The sequence below is a fragment of the Eurypyga helias genome, unplaced genomic scaffold (genome assembly GCF_000690775.1).
Source record: "Eurypyga helias isolate BGI_N326 unplaced genomic scaffold, ASM69077v1 scaffold15355, whole genome shotgun sequence".
In the NCBI taxonomy this organism is placed as follows: domain Eukaryota; kingdom Metazoa; phylum Chordata; class Aves; order Eurypygiformes; family Eurypygidae; genus Eurypyga; species Eurypyga helias.
In genome coordinates, this window is record NW_010253527.1 from 47,753 (window position 1) to 61,076 (window position 13,324).

The window sequence follows — 13,324 nt, forward strand, 5'->3', positions numbered from 1 at the left end:
TCACAGATGTATGTTGTCTTTAAGTAGGTTAAGAATATGATTTTAAAGGTTACTTCAATGATTAAACCAATGTTACATACGTTAGACTTGATTTTGCTCTGCACAATAAGGACATAAGTACTTAATATTTCTTTTCTTTTTTTTTTAGGTTGGCATTCTTTGAACTCAGCTATCACTTCTGTACTACACAACAGCTCCAATCCGCTGTTATGAGGCATTATTCAAAACAGGTTAGAATAAGTAAATTTCAGTGTTTCAGTAAGTTTATATTTGAAAGAACCACTCTGCACTTAGCTTCTGTGAAAAAAAATTACTTTCAGCCTTGAATGTTTATACAATGGTTAAATACATAAACACATACTAAACAATTACGCATTAGTTGGACTCTGTTGCTTTTGTTTTGGTGTCAAGTACTGTTTCCAAAATATGAGTAGAGGAAAAGTGACGTGGATAACAAGACAACTTGCTGGCATAGATAGTGGAAGCAAACACAGTGAAGGTCTGATAGAGCAGAATTGTCATGAAAATGTTAATGCCTTTTATTTGAGTATTAGTAGCATATGAATTATGACCCTTCTTTGACTTTCGTGTACTGTTCAGGTCCTGTCATGTAGTGTAGATAGAATCATAGATATCATAGAAATGTTTGGGTTGGAAGGGACCTTAAAGCCCATCTAGTTCCAACCCCCCTGCCATGGGCAGGGACACCTTCCACCAGACCAGGTTGCTCAAAGCCTCATCCAGCCTGGCCTTGAACACTTCCAGGGATGGGGCATCCACAGTTTCGCTGGGCAACCTGTTCCAGTGCTTCACTGCCCTCTCCGTGAAGAACTTTTTCCTGATATCTAATCTAAACCTCCCCACTTTCAATTTAAACCCGTTACCCCTTGTCCTGTCACTACAGGCCCTTGTAAAAAGTTTCCCGATAATCCAGCAGACTTGCTTTTGCATGAAAGAATTAGTTGTCTTCTGTCCATCCATCATTAATAAGAAGGGATATTTTGAATTTAGGAACTTAGTTTTCTGTCCATCTTCAGTGGAGGAAAAAACCCTATGCAGTGCTTTAATTCAGGAACAAGTTACCTGTTGTTCTCTGACCCTTCCTTTTCCCAGAAGGAAGGGAAATCTGAAATCTCCTAGGAGGTGCTCAACCTTTTTTAAACATCAAATTATACTTCATATAGGTGTAGTTAAAACATTTTGCAGTGACAATCATTTGATTTTTTTCAGCATCTGCAAACAAACAACAGTTAGTCCTATAGTTTGGGAGAAATCCAGGCAATATTCTTGCTTTGTAAAATCCCAAGAAGATTATCAGTTACTTGTGAAATGCTTGCAAGAAGACATGTTTATTTGGCTGACTTAATGTAATTCTCTCCAAGATCCTTTTTAATACAACTACTTACTATTTTTGAAATAATTTTGGGGGTTTTATATTAAATTCATGTTACTTTTACCTTTTTTTTAAATCTGGGTGCATTACACTGTTTTAGTGTAATTTCTGAAATATTTTCACAAACATCTATTTTTATTTTAGGCTATTAAACAGATGTATGTTCTTATTCTTGGCCTTGATGTCTTGGGTAATCCATTTGGATTCATAAGAGGCTTATCTGAAGGAGTAGAAGCGTTCTTCTATGAACCTTATCAGGTAAAATCTCTGCTGCCTTCTTAGGAAATGTAACATAGGTAGATGCGTATGAATTGTATTGAAAATATGGGTATACATTAATATCTTTTATGGTTTTTAAATTTAGATTTAGAATTGAAAATTTAAAATGAAAGTGCCAAGAAAAGTGACTGGAAAACTCAAGTGGGATAAAATTGAGAGAGTAGTCCATTTAACTTAGTTCACAAGACTCTTACAGTTCTTATTTTAAAATAAAACTACTTTTTTCCATTTACCTTAAAATCAGCAGACTTCAGAGAATTAATTAGTATTCTAAAATAGTCTGTCTCACAGGTGCTCTCATGGGCACTTTAACACTTTCGCACTCGCTCTCACACTATTGTTGTATTTGTTCTTTGTTATACATGAATATCAATGAAAACGTAAGATTTAAAAATCTTCATTTGAAGTTTAATGTAAATTCATCCTTTTTTTAATCTCAGGGAGCCATCCAGGGTCCAGAAGAATTTATAGAAGGAATGGCACTCGGACTTAAAGCACTAGTAGGGGGAGCTGTTGGTAAGTGTCAGCATTACCGTATTGTATCATTCACACAATCGTATACCTACTAGTAAGCAATATGTGTGAGTATTTGTAAATTGCATTGTCATTTTGCTTTGTTTTATTTTCCAATAGGTGGATTAGCTGGTGCTGCATCGAGAATCACTAGTGCTATGGCAAAAGGAGTAGCTGCAATAACTATGGATGAAGATTACCAGCAGAAGAGGAGAGAAGCCATGAATAAACAGCCCACTGGTCTGAGAGAGGGTATCACTCGTGGTGGAAAAGGATTAGTTTCTGTAAGGAAAAATTAAATTATAAAAAGTTTTAAAATAATAACAATAAAAAATATAGAGGCTGCCACGTTCACCAGAGAGATGTTACTCTTTATTTTTAATTCTAGTTTTGCAAATACAGTTTTAAAGGAGGATATATGAGGGCAGAAGAGAAGGTTGGAACTGTGAAGCAGGTGCCTCTAATTCTGTTACCCTGTAGTGAATTTTGGCATACTCCCAATACATGTACTTTGAGGCTTTTCACCAATTACGTAGTAAGAAAAATGTGAAAAATGAAAAAGATAATATGGAAGTGTATTTGTAATGTGTCTTTTGTTTCTCTTGTTAGGGTTTTGTCAGTGGCATAACAGGAATTGTTACAAAACCAATAAGAGGTGAGTTTAGGTCTTTGATGCATTAACTGTTCATATGATGGTAAATTCTTGATATTTGAGACATTATAAATCTGAGTTCTAAAACTTGATTAATCAAGATTACTGATTTACAGTTTTAAATGTTGCTTACATTTGTGTGGAGGATACTATGCAGTTGCATATCAAATAAGATTCGTAATTAAATGGTAATTAAGTTTGCTAAGATTGTAAGAAAAACTCAATGTTTTATAATGATTTGCTGCACTTAATCCTTTCAGGAGCTCAGAAAGAAGGAGCAGCTGGTTTTTTCAAAGGTGTTGGAAAAGGCATAGTGGGAGCAGTAGCTAGGCCTACTGGTGGGATCATAGACATGGCAAGCAGCACATTTCAGGGTATTAAAAAGTAAGTAAAATAAGTATGAATAATGTCATATGGCATGAAACAGACATTAGTAGCAGTAATACATTGTGGCTTTGTATCACTTCCATGTCAGTGTTTCTGGATCTCTGAACTTTGTCATTAATACAAATGAGCTCAGAAAAAATCTCATGTCCATATTGTTATTTATATAATAAATAAGTGATTTTTTAAAAGATAGACAGTTGATAGTACTTGAAAAAACACAACATCAAATGTCAGGTGTTTCTAGCATTACCAAAGAAACTAACTTAAAAACCTCAGCAATCAGACTTCCTTCAATTGCTCATTTTTTCATTTAATGCCAAATATGCAGGAGAAAAGGACTTCTCAGCTGCATCAAAAGTTACTTTTTCTATGATTACTACTATATGAGATGAGTTCCAGGATTACCAGGTCATGCCAGGGTCTGTCCTGACTTTTCAGACTGTTAGGACTGCATATTGAAAACTGTGATAATTTAATATACATGTTGCTGTAGATTCTGCACATTACAGTATGAGCTAGAAATAGGAAAAAGGGTTTTGAGGGGACATTTAGTAGTTTTGTCTGAACACAACTGTTTAAGGGCCCTGTTCTTAGTGAGCTGGACCACTTTTGCTGCCATAAGATTGACAGTCTCTTTTGTTTTCCACATTGTTTGTCAGAGAAATGCAAAAAGTGTCAGAACAGTTGTTCTGTATGACACAGATGTCTTTTAATTTTGAAATTTTGAAGTACAGTGCTTACACACTAAGAACTATAGGCATGTGCTCCCCTGTGCCTTCTAATTTTCTAACAGTCATTCTCTGAAATAGATTTCTGAGAAAAACCTATTACTGTTTCATAGAGTACCTGCTCAATGTCTGTTCATATGCAAAAGTACGTATGTAGACAACAATTGCTGTGCTAGTACATAAATCTAATGAGTGTTCAAAATAATTTACGGCTTTTGCTAAATAGTACAGCGTAATTGAGATATTAACGCAGTCTTTAAATTTGCTGCTTTATTGTTAGAGTTGCAGATTCATCAGAAGATGTGATAAGCCTGCGCCCACCTCGCTTCTTCGGTGAAGATGGAGTAATTAGGCCTTACAGGCTAAGAGATGGAACCGGAAGTCAAATGTTACAGGTGAAGAAAATGAAAAATAGTTTGACATACCTTTTAACTCATCATATGTGAAAATAAATATTCTACAAAATTTCCCATTTCTTAAATACCCTATCAATCCTTACCAGTAACTCAGTGGCCAAGAAGTTTCATTGAATTTCTTAGGCTTATGACCATGTTGGGGATTAGTTTGTGATACACCTTTTGAGAAAGATACCATAATTCATACCAGTATATCTGTAAAGATTTGTGTAAGATACAGAGCATTTTGAAAGAAGCAGCTTTATATGTGTAATTAAAAAGGTCTATATTATGTCTTTAATTTTAATTTTTGATAAACAGTGATGATGAACACAAAGTTACTTTTTTAGTAATTTTATGGTACACATTTTCAACAGTGACTTATAAATATTAATTTAATGTAAAACAGCATTTTCAACAACCTTAAAATAGCTGTATTTGTCATACTACAGCCACTGGAAGAATGTTAACAGTTTTGAAGTGGTATACTGTTTGCGTGAAGAACGTGCTGCTCAGCGGTTATTTTTTAATTCATTTAAGCAAATTTGACTCAGATATCAAAGTGGAAACAATTCAAACTGTTATGCAGCTTACAAAGTTTCTATTTTTTTCTCTCCTAGAAGTAAAACTGCATTTTAGAAATATTCAAGTGTAAGAAATAAACTAGCAATTAGCGATTGCATGAATGTAAAACAGGATTTTTAAAATACACATTAAAGGATTCACACAGTGTGCCAGGGAGATGTCGGAGACATCATACAGAAATAATATTTTTGTAGAAGTAGGTAGGAATGAAGTAGCCTTTGAAGAGGATTTTCAGACTATTTTGTGAATTGCCACAGCTGTTTTTCATGTCAAGTTCCAGTCTGGTAATTGGATTTCTCCTGCATTTCATTAGTGTGTTGTTTTGTGATAGAAGAAGATTGTCCTATCTGGGGCATCTCCACTATGTTTGCCATACTAGGTGATCTACATCAGCAGACTGTGAAAGTTCTTTGATAATAAATAGTATGCCTCTGCCTTTCTTCTAAAGACATAGCTTTAGCCTGTGCTCTCCAATTTAAAGCTAGTGTTATAAAGCAAATTTATCTCGACTAGGGCAATCTTAGAAGCTACTATCGATGAATGGCATAAACTTATTACTAATCTTTCTCACCTTTTTGGTAAGAAAATGAAATCCAAAACATCTCCTCTTCTGTTTTGAAATATACCACTAAAATACTAGCAAGCCAACAGAGTTAGCTCTAACGTGCAGACTTCTCTAATGACTTTGCACTGTTTTTGCTTCTTAAATTTGCACGTTTGCACTTTTGATATTTTTTTTGAGAAACCTTAAAAAAAAATTCTGCAGTGTAATATGTAATTCTCATTTTCCTCTGTTGTGTGATTGAATACGGTACCACCACCTTCCATTATCCAACTTATAAAAGTATAAAGGCATTGCCTTGGCTGTCATATTTTGTGATGACAGCCACCATTTGAAAGTAGCTAAAATTGAAAGGTTGTTTCATATTAGTTTTCACTACTGACAATTCTAGGGAAGAACTACACATGAAGAAATGTTTTGAAAGCTTCAAACAGGGTTGTAATTCTCCCTGCAGAAAATAATAAATCACATAATTTTTGAGACGTTATTTTCTGATACAGTATGTTTGTCTTAATCTTACTTTACCCTCAAGTGTACTCATGTTTTTGGTTCTTAGTGTTTCTGGTTCTAGAGATACTTACTTGTTTTACATGAAGCTCGGTGTGTTACATGTTTCCTCTCTGAAGCATTTTGAATAGCATAGTATTTTCTTATGGGGGAAAAAATTATTATTCTCCCCTTTGTGTATTATTTCTATACATTCAGGTGTGGTGACAGGCCCCCCTGCAGTCACTGCGTTGTAGCATTTTCAACGGATCACTGGATTAGATTGGAATAAAACAAATTCTAGTGTTCTAGAGCGTGTGTATGCTGATTAATGGAAATGGGATATAGGTGATGGTGTATGTTCATACTGTGTCATTAAAATAGGATGTAACTTCAGTTTCGTTGCTTTCTGGGGTTTTATTTTGCTTTAATTAACAAATTTGCCAGACAAACTAATACTTCTAAACTAATACTTCTGCATTCTTCTTCCCTTACCATGCTTTCAGAAAAGACAGGCCTACAGGGAATGGACTAAGACTCACAATAGTAGTGATGATGACAGTTAATACGGACTGTAACAGATATACATGGCCTTTGTCACATTCTTTTGACCTTTAAGTGTTAAATGTTGCAGCTATAATTCCCACTGAGAAATTGGGGTTGTCTTATTTTTAAAGCTGTGCAAAAAATCTTGGGAAATAAACTGTATGATGACGAGTGCTAGGCAGAGGAGCAAAGAATATAATAAAAGGTCTTTTATCTAAAAACTGGATGTTAGGTGAAAATCATATTGAATAACACGAAAAAATAGTAAGACCATGACTTTTATTTCCAGATATGTTTCTATCAAGTATGTTTAATGGGTTTTTTTTGCATTTATGTGTTTGACAGGTGTTATTTATAATTTGCAAGATGGAATGCTTTAAATATGTTTAGTAAAACTTTAATGGGTTGTACAGTTGTTGCTGGTGTTAAAATGCTGTTTCACTGTTTGATTTATTTAATATCTTAAAAGTATTTTGTCTGCTTTTCTTCTTAACAATAAACACCTCTAAAGTAGATCTAAAATGGATTAATCTGTTCTGTTCCAACATTGTTTCTCATGTTTCTTGGAACTAGATTATGTAAAAACACTAAATGGCCTATAAAAGTATTTAAAGGGTAAAATATCATATTTTGAAAGGAATACTTAACATAAACCTTTGAGTTTTCATTTATCATTTGTTTTACTGCAACTTTTTAATACCTACTTTGTGTATCCTTTGGAAACCTTAAATGTGTGAAATAACAGCTTTTTGTTGGTTTTGGTTGTGACCAGAAATTATTTGGTTCTTAATATTTTGTTTTCATAGCAACAAAAAAAATATGAAACATCCACACCAGAACTAAACCCTTTGTAAAATCAGCTGGAGGAAATACAAGACTCTGTGTAGTAAAACATGTACAGCATGCTAGGTTTTTTTATTTACGTAGACACAGGAGAAAAATCCGTAACACTGAGCCACTATAATTCTGTATAGTACATTTTCCAATATAGTTTTACAGATTACTTTTTTCTTTTAAAAAGTTTTATCCTTTTATTCAATGGAATGCTTGCACTGTTTTCTCATTCTTTTTTGTGGTTTGTTGCTAAATTTAGATTGCATTTTGACGATGTTTTGCAATGGAGATTTATGTTTCAGTAAGTACTGTAGTAAGAATTAACTCTTCTGTCAACATCTGAAGAATTAGAATTACTCTAAAGCAATATGGGCTACTGAAATATTTGCATATTTACCAAAGGTGATGTCATGTCCTTCAGTGCCGATTATCTTCCAGTCATTAAAATTCTGTGGGAAGAACCATTAAAATCTGTAAGACTGTTTATTCTGGCCTTATGCCTTTAGAAGCTGCTGTACAGTCTGATCTCTTGGCCAGTGAGCCAAGAAATACGTGTCTGTAATCTCCCAGATAAAACTCAACCTGAGAGCTTGTTTTAGCTGAAACTGCTGATGTTTAAGATTGCTGTAGATCATGTATTGCCACTTATTTCGCAGTACTGTCATCTCAAAAGGATGTCTTGCAGAAGCAGATGAACGACTATTGCAGTGTGTTACTGCCTGAAACATTGTGGGAAGGATTTTGAGTATTTCAAATACAGTTGGATCTCAGGTATTTCTTTGAAGAATGTAGGAGATTATTTTGGTCTTCTGTCCTGAAAAAAGACAGGTCATGCCTAAAAGTTTAGGAAATTGTTAAGTTTAAATTCATGAAGAGGTTACTGCTGCATTTGATTGATTTTACTGGGTTTGGGGAACTTTGTACCTTACTGTGCTGGGTTTAGTCAGGGAAGAGTTAACTCTCCTTAGAGTGGCTGGTAGGAAGTTCTATTCCTGGATTTACACTGAGAAAAGTACTGATAAGGTTTCGTTTCCACTAGTGCTGAGGAGTGCTTGCACCAAATTCAAAGTCTTTCTCCGCTTCTGATACTGCACCTGCGTTCCCGGATTTCTCATTGCAGACAGCGTGGGAGAACACATGCAGTTCAGACAGCTGACCCAAACTGACCGAAGGAGTATGTCATTCTGTAGTTTGGTATATAGGTGGGGAGTGGGCTCAGGGGCCATTACACTTTCACACTTTCACTCTTTTACACTCTTTACACTAGCACTAGCACTCTAACTTCTTTGTTAGCTGCTTTGCTAACTCCTTTGCTGGCTTGTTCATGAGTGAGTCGGTGGGTCTGTTAGTTTTCCTGGTTGTGCCGTTGCTGACAGGGCTCGCTCGGACTCTGCTGTGATCGCCCCCAGGTTCCCTGGGACTCTGATGCGATCGCTCTCACGCACTCTGCCTCTGACTCACTGCTCGGGACCTGGCTGTGCATCGGTTGGCGGATGGTGAGCAATTGTATCGTAGTGTATAGTGTGTTCTATTATTTTAATTACTTATTAGTAGTACTTGTATCTATTAGTTTAGATTCAGTTAGTAAATAGTTCTTATCTCAATTTTACAAGCTTCCTTGTCTCTTTCCTCTGATTCTCCCCCTCTGCTGGAAGAGGGGGGGGGGATTTGTGCGAGCAGCTCAGAGTTAAAACCACAACAGTTATCTGACAAATTTTACCTTTTTGGCTTTTTAGTGTAGTTTCCTTTTATCCTATAAAATTTTGGTTTTCTTCTGTCATGACCTCTCTACAAGACAGCATCAATTTTATAACAAAACATACTTTTTTCATTCTAAAACAGCTTTAGAAAGGAATGTAATTTTTTTTTTAGCAGACAAAGCATCCCTGCAAAAATAAGAATTTGATTTTTAGAAATAATACACTTTTTTCTGTCTAATTGTTCTAACCTTAAAGTTTTTAAACTTACAATTCTACAAGTCATTACAGAATGTTGAAGTAAAATTTAGCATGAGTGTTAGTACTTCTGAATCAGGTATCGATAATTCAAGTTCCACTACATTGTAACTAAAGAGTTCTTCCTTTACTCAGTAGATTGAAAGGTTGTAGAATGCTAACAAAAACCTTGAAACAAACCAAAAAAACCCCAAGACCAGTAAAGAAGTTTGTCAGTATAGTTGGCAAATATGTATAAATACCTTATTTTGTCTCTTTCATGATGTATACTTTTATTTTTGAAGTTTTTTATGTTAATAAAAAGCTTAGTAATTTTTTTACAAGTACTTCATTTATTTCTATGTTAAGTCTACCTTCCTCTGAATATACATTGGGAAGATAATGAATTTGAATTTAGGGTAACACAGTTGTGCCAACTGAGATACTAGGATTTAATTTCTCTAAATCATGGAAGCAAAACCTATGAAAATTATGATAGCTAATTAGCTGAAACTGTTGCTCTTCAAGACAGCAGAATTGGAAAAAACCCACCTGATTTAGTGATGGGTTTTTTTTTTTAGGGATTTAAAGTAACATACAAAAAATACCATCTTTTCAAATGCTTGTAAAAATTTTTCTTTGGTTTAATGTACTTTAATAGTTTAACTTTCGGCTGCCCCATTTTTTTCTCCTGTTTTTTTAGTGGTTGAATTGAATTCCAGTACAAAATTCTGAAACTTCTAGGGCCAAGTGCCTTCCTATCAGCTCAGGTTGCCAGGTTTTCGGCTCTCAGCTACAAATCAGGTTGATTCAGCTTTTCACAAGTGTTTATTTTTATTCTTTTAGAGGCTTTTATAATGAGGAATTTATATGCTTTCTCCTTGCTGAGGGGGAGAACTGGTTGTGCTCTTTATTTCTGATGTGTGGTACATCCCTTTTGGTCAGGGTTCTGTGGTCTTCCCTCCCTCCCCAAGAGACTTTGTAAACTTAAGTCAGTGCAGAGGTACACTGTAGACTGTCTCTGGGATCATTTAACAGACTGTTTATACCCCTGTTGTTACTAGTCACTTACAGAAGCTGTTGACTTGCCAGAAACCACTGGGCTGTGCCCTGCCGTGGAAAAAAGCTGAAAGATAGGGTAGTTCCATGCTTATGAACCTAAGTCATTAATACTTGCCCAGTGAAATCAGTCGAATTGTCTGTGTCACAGCTCAGTGCATACCCAAAACCAAAAAAACCTTTTTTTATTTTCAATTTGTCTTTATAGTGTATGGGTTTGTGAGAGCTCTTTTACAGTATTGTGTAAGGTGGCTGCCCAGCTGGTGCTGCAGTGGTTGTAAGCTTGTAGAGAAGACAGTCGTTCAAAGCCGTGCTTCCATACCGGGTCCTACTGTATTGGAAGGGTTCAGCTTTCAGTTGAGTGATCTTTGTTGGTTGTGAGGTAAGGTTCAGATCAGGAGGCAGAATGTTGGAATGGGTTGAACAGATCCTTGTTTCTTAGTATTCAAACTTCAGCCCGCCAGGAAGAACATCTGACAAGCGAGAAAAGTGTGTCATACTTCAGCTTTCTCTCCTTCCCTTACCTCCCTTGGGCTTGGTTTCAGATCAAAACACATCCATATAGTGAAGTACTCTAAAACTGAGGTTTCACCTCCTAAAATAATAGGCAGAAATTCTTGTCAAAGTTCAAATTAAATTCATTTATATTCAACCTTGTACTGAATCTTTTCCAGGCATCCATTCATGCATTCAGCTCATTTGCTGCTCCTTGAACAGCATCACAGCTGTCATTATCCATCCTCTTGGAAAGCCTGTGGTTAAAGGAAAGAGCAGGATCCTTACCACTTAAGGTGCAACATTTGGATATTATTACATAGCCATTGCCCATTGCAAGACGGAAGACTTTTATGTATTTATGGGAAGCTGTCTGAGACTAGCTAACAGCAGTAGTATCAGAAGAACATAGAAGCTTGTATAACTCAGTTAATTTTAGCTTGTTTGTGATTGAATCATAAATTCTTATATATGGTGAAAAAGCAAGGAAAAACCAGAAGTGTCCTGAGCAAAGCATACACCAACTTGTTTGCTGACAGAGAATACAGAAAAGAAAATTGAAGAATTTGTCAATTTTCCTGCTAGAATAATTTCAGGTGCTGCAAATGAAAGAACTTTGGTTGTATTGTCAGGAAACAGAAGATCTAAATGTTGTCCTCATAACGAAAGTGCAGATCAGTGTGCTTCTCCATTCAGCTCATCAGATGAATTCTCTTCAAGTAAAAAATTGACCAAGGTAATTCTGCCAGATGGTGTGGGCAAACTATATTTCTGTTATGAAGTAGAAACTTCGTGGTCTGAAAGAAAGCTGCTGTCCTAATTTTTACTATCCTGCTTACTGTGGCCTTAGATTGAAATGTTGATCACAAATTGCTGTTGATTTGAGCAAAACCGTGTTGACTCAGTGTTGCTTTTCAGCATGGCTGAATGGAATCTTGAAACCAGGCACTAACACATCATGGACAAAAGCTTTGCTTTTTGTGAATGACATTGCACATTAGGATAACTGGAGTGATGGAGAAGGCGTTAAAGGATTAACATCAGTTATTATTAATAAAGGGTGAGGAGAGAATTTTGCATGGCAGAAAAAGGAATATTTTACATATTTTCTTTATGTAACAATTTTTTTTTTACACACATTCAAGCTAGATCTAAAAGTGATCTGGGTACTTCTTAGAATTATTAAATGTTTCTGTGGGGAAGATACGATACATAATTATACCAGGTTAGCTTGCTGAAAGTAGCAGTTTTACAGTTTCTGGAGAAGTTACTTTGTAATTTGAGCTGACAGATACATTCAGTATTGGAGTGTCTACCAACAATAGTGAATTGCCTTCAGAACTTACACATTTGGACAGTAATCAGTTTGTAAGGAAATACACTGGCAGTCTAAAATCCAATTGAAAATCAATCTGAACATCAAGAGAGAAGAGTAGCAGGTTTATAACTACTTTTTAAATAGTAATGGTTTTTACAATACTTTTACATGTCATTTCAGTTGTGATGAGTTAAAGAAGATTATCAAACATTCTAGCTTTTGTATTGCACATACTATTAGTATTTTTGTAGGACTTTAACTAGAAGATTCATAGACTTTAAATTCTGTCTCCACTACTGACACTGCTCCGTTTGTTTCCAACTTTGTCACAGGCCTCTCTGCTTGCTCTTCGATAAATTAGGATCGTGTGGTATGATTAGGAATCTTTCCAAATGCAGAGTTCTTAAGACACTGAGCATATTTGCATATCCATCCTTGCACGAATCTACTATTAGCTTATTACAGTGGCATCTAATGATTTGTACTACAAGTAAGAATAATTTGCAAAGAATGGCATTTGGATTACTTCACATTTTAGAGCTGTTGAATTGGTGTTTTCAATAGATTAATTCAATGTCCATGTCTAGTCAGTGAACCATAACATCATAACCATTACTAAAGTTACCAAACCTTTTAAAATTTGAAATACAGAATTTGTGTTTTAAAAATTAATAGCTAAATACTGTAAAATTTCAAAACCACATTTATGCATCTATATTGAGGGATCAATTCTATATCCTTTTATGTTCAAGTCGTAAAAGGTACTTGGGTAGCTGATTGCAATAGTGATCTTGCTGTAAGAATTATCAGCATTAAATTGGTGTATCCTTCTGATATATTTCCTAATGAATAGGTGCGAGTCTTATGCTAAAAAGGATAAAGACAGTAAATGAAGGGTAGAAAAATCTTGTCAGAAAATGTAGAAGTCCACTGCTCATGAATAGCATAGATACAAGTGTTGCCTTTACAAATGGGCTGTGCAGCATTTTCCTGTGCTTTGTTTCCCACTTAATGTCTGTCTGTAAAACTGTAGAACACAGATGTGCTGGTTTCAGACAGGAGAGAGTTGAGTTTCTTCACAGTGTGGGTGGCTGGCCCAGGGTAGCTGGAGTATTTCAGTCCGTGGTAGGTCAGGCTCAGTGCACACGCACAGTTCTG

At 35.4% G+C, this 13,324-nt stretch overlaps 1 protein-coding gene across 1 annotated transcript in view; it reads left to right on the forward strand.

Annotated features, from left to right (window-relative positions):
• The window catches only part of VPS13A (vacuolar protein sorting 13 homolog A (S. cerevisiae)), a gene marked incomplete at its 5' end in the record, with an annotated part of 54,073 nt that extends 47,527 nt beyond the window's left edge, over nt 1-6,546 (forward strand). Inside the window, 9 exons of the mRNA XM_010152699.1 lie at nt 1-23; nt 149-230; nt 1,538-1,651; nt 2,113-2,188; nt 2,306-2,469; nt 2,795-2,840; nt 3,098-3,221; nt 4,233-4,347; nt 6,487-6,546. The exon at nt 1-23 is cut by the window's left edge and continues 117 nt beyond it. Coding sequence (XP_010151001.1) covers nt 1-23; nt 149-230; nt 1,538-1,651; nt 2,113-2,188; nt 2,306-2,469; nt 2,795-2,840; nt 3,098-3,221; nt 4,233-4,347; nt 6,487-6,546 — 804 coding nt within the window. The remainder of the gene's footprint in view (nt 24-148; nt 231-1,537; nt 1,652-2,112; nt 2,189-2,305; nt 2,470-2,794; nt 2,841-3,097; nt 3,222-4,232; nt 4,348-6,486) is intronic.
• Between the last annotated feature and the right edge of the window lie 6,778 nt (nt 6,547-13,324).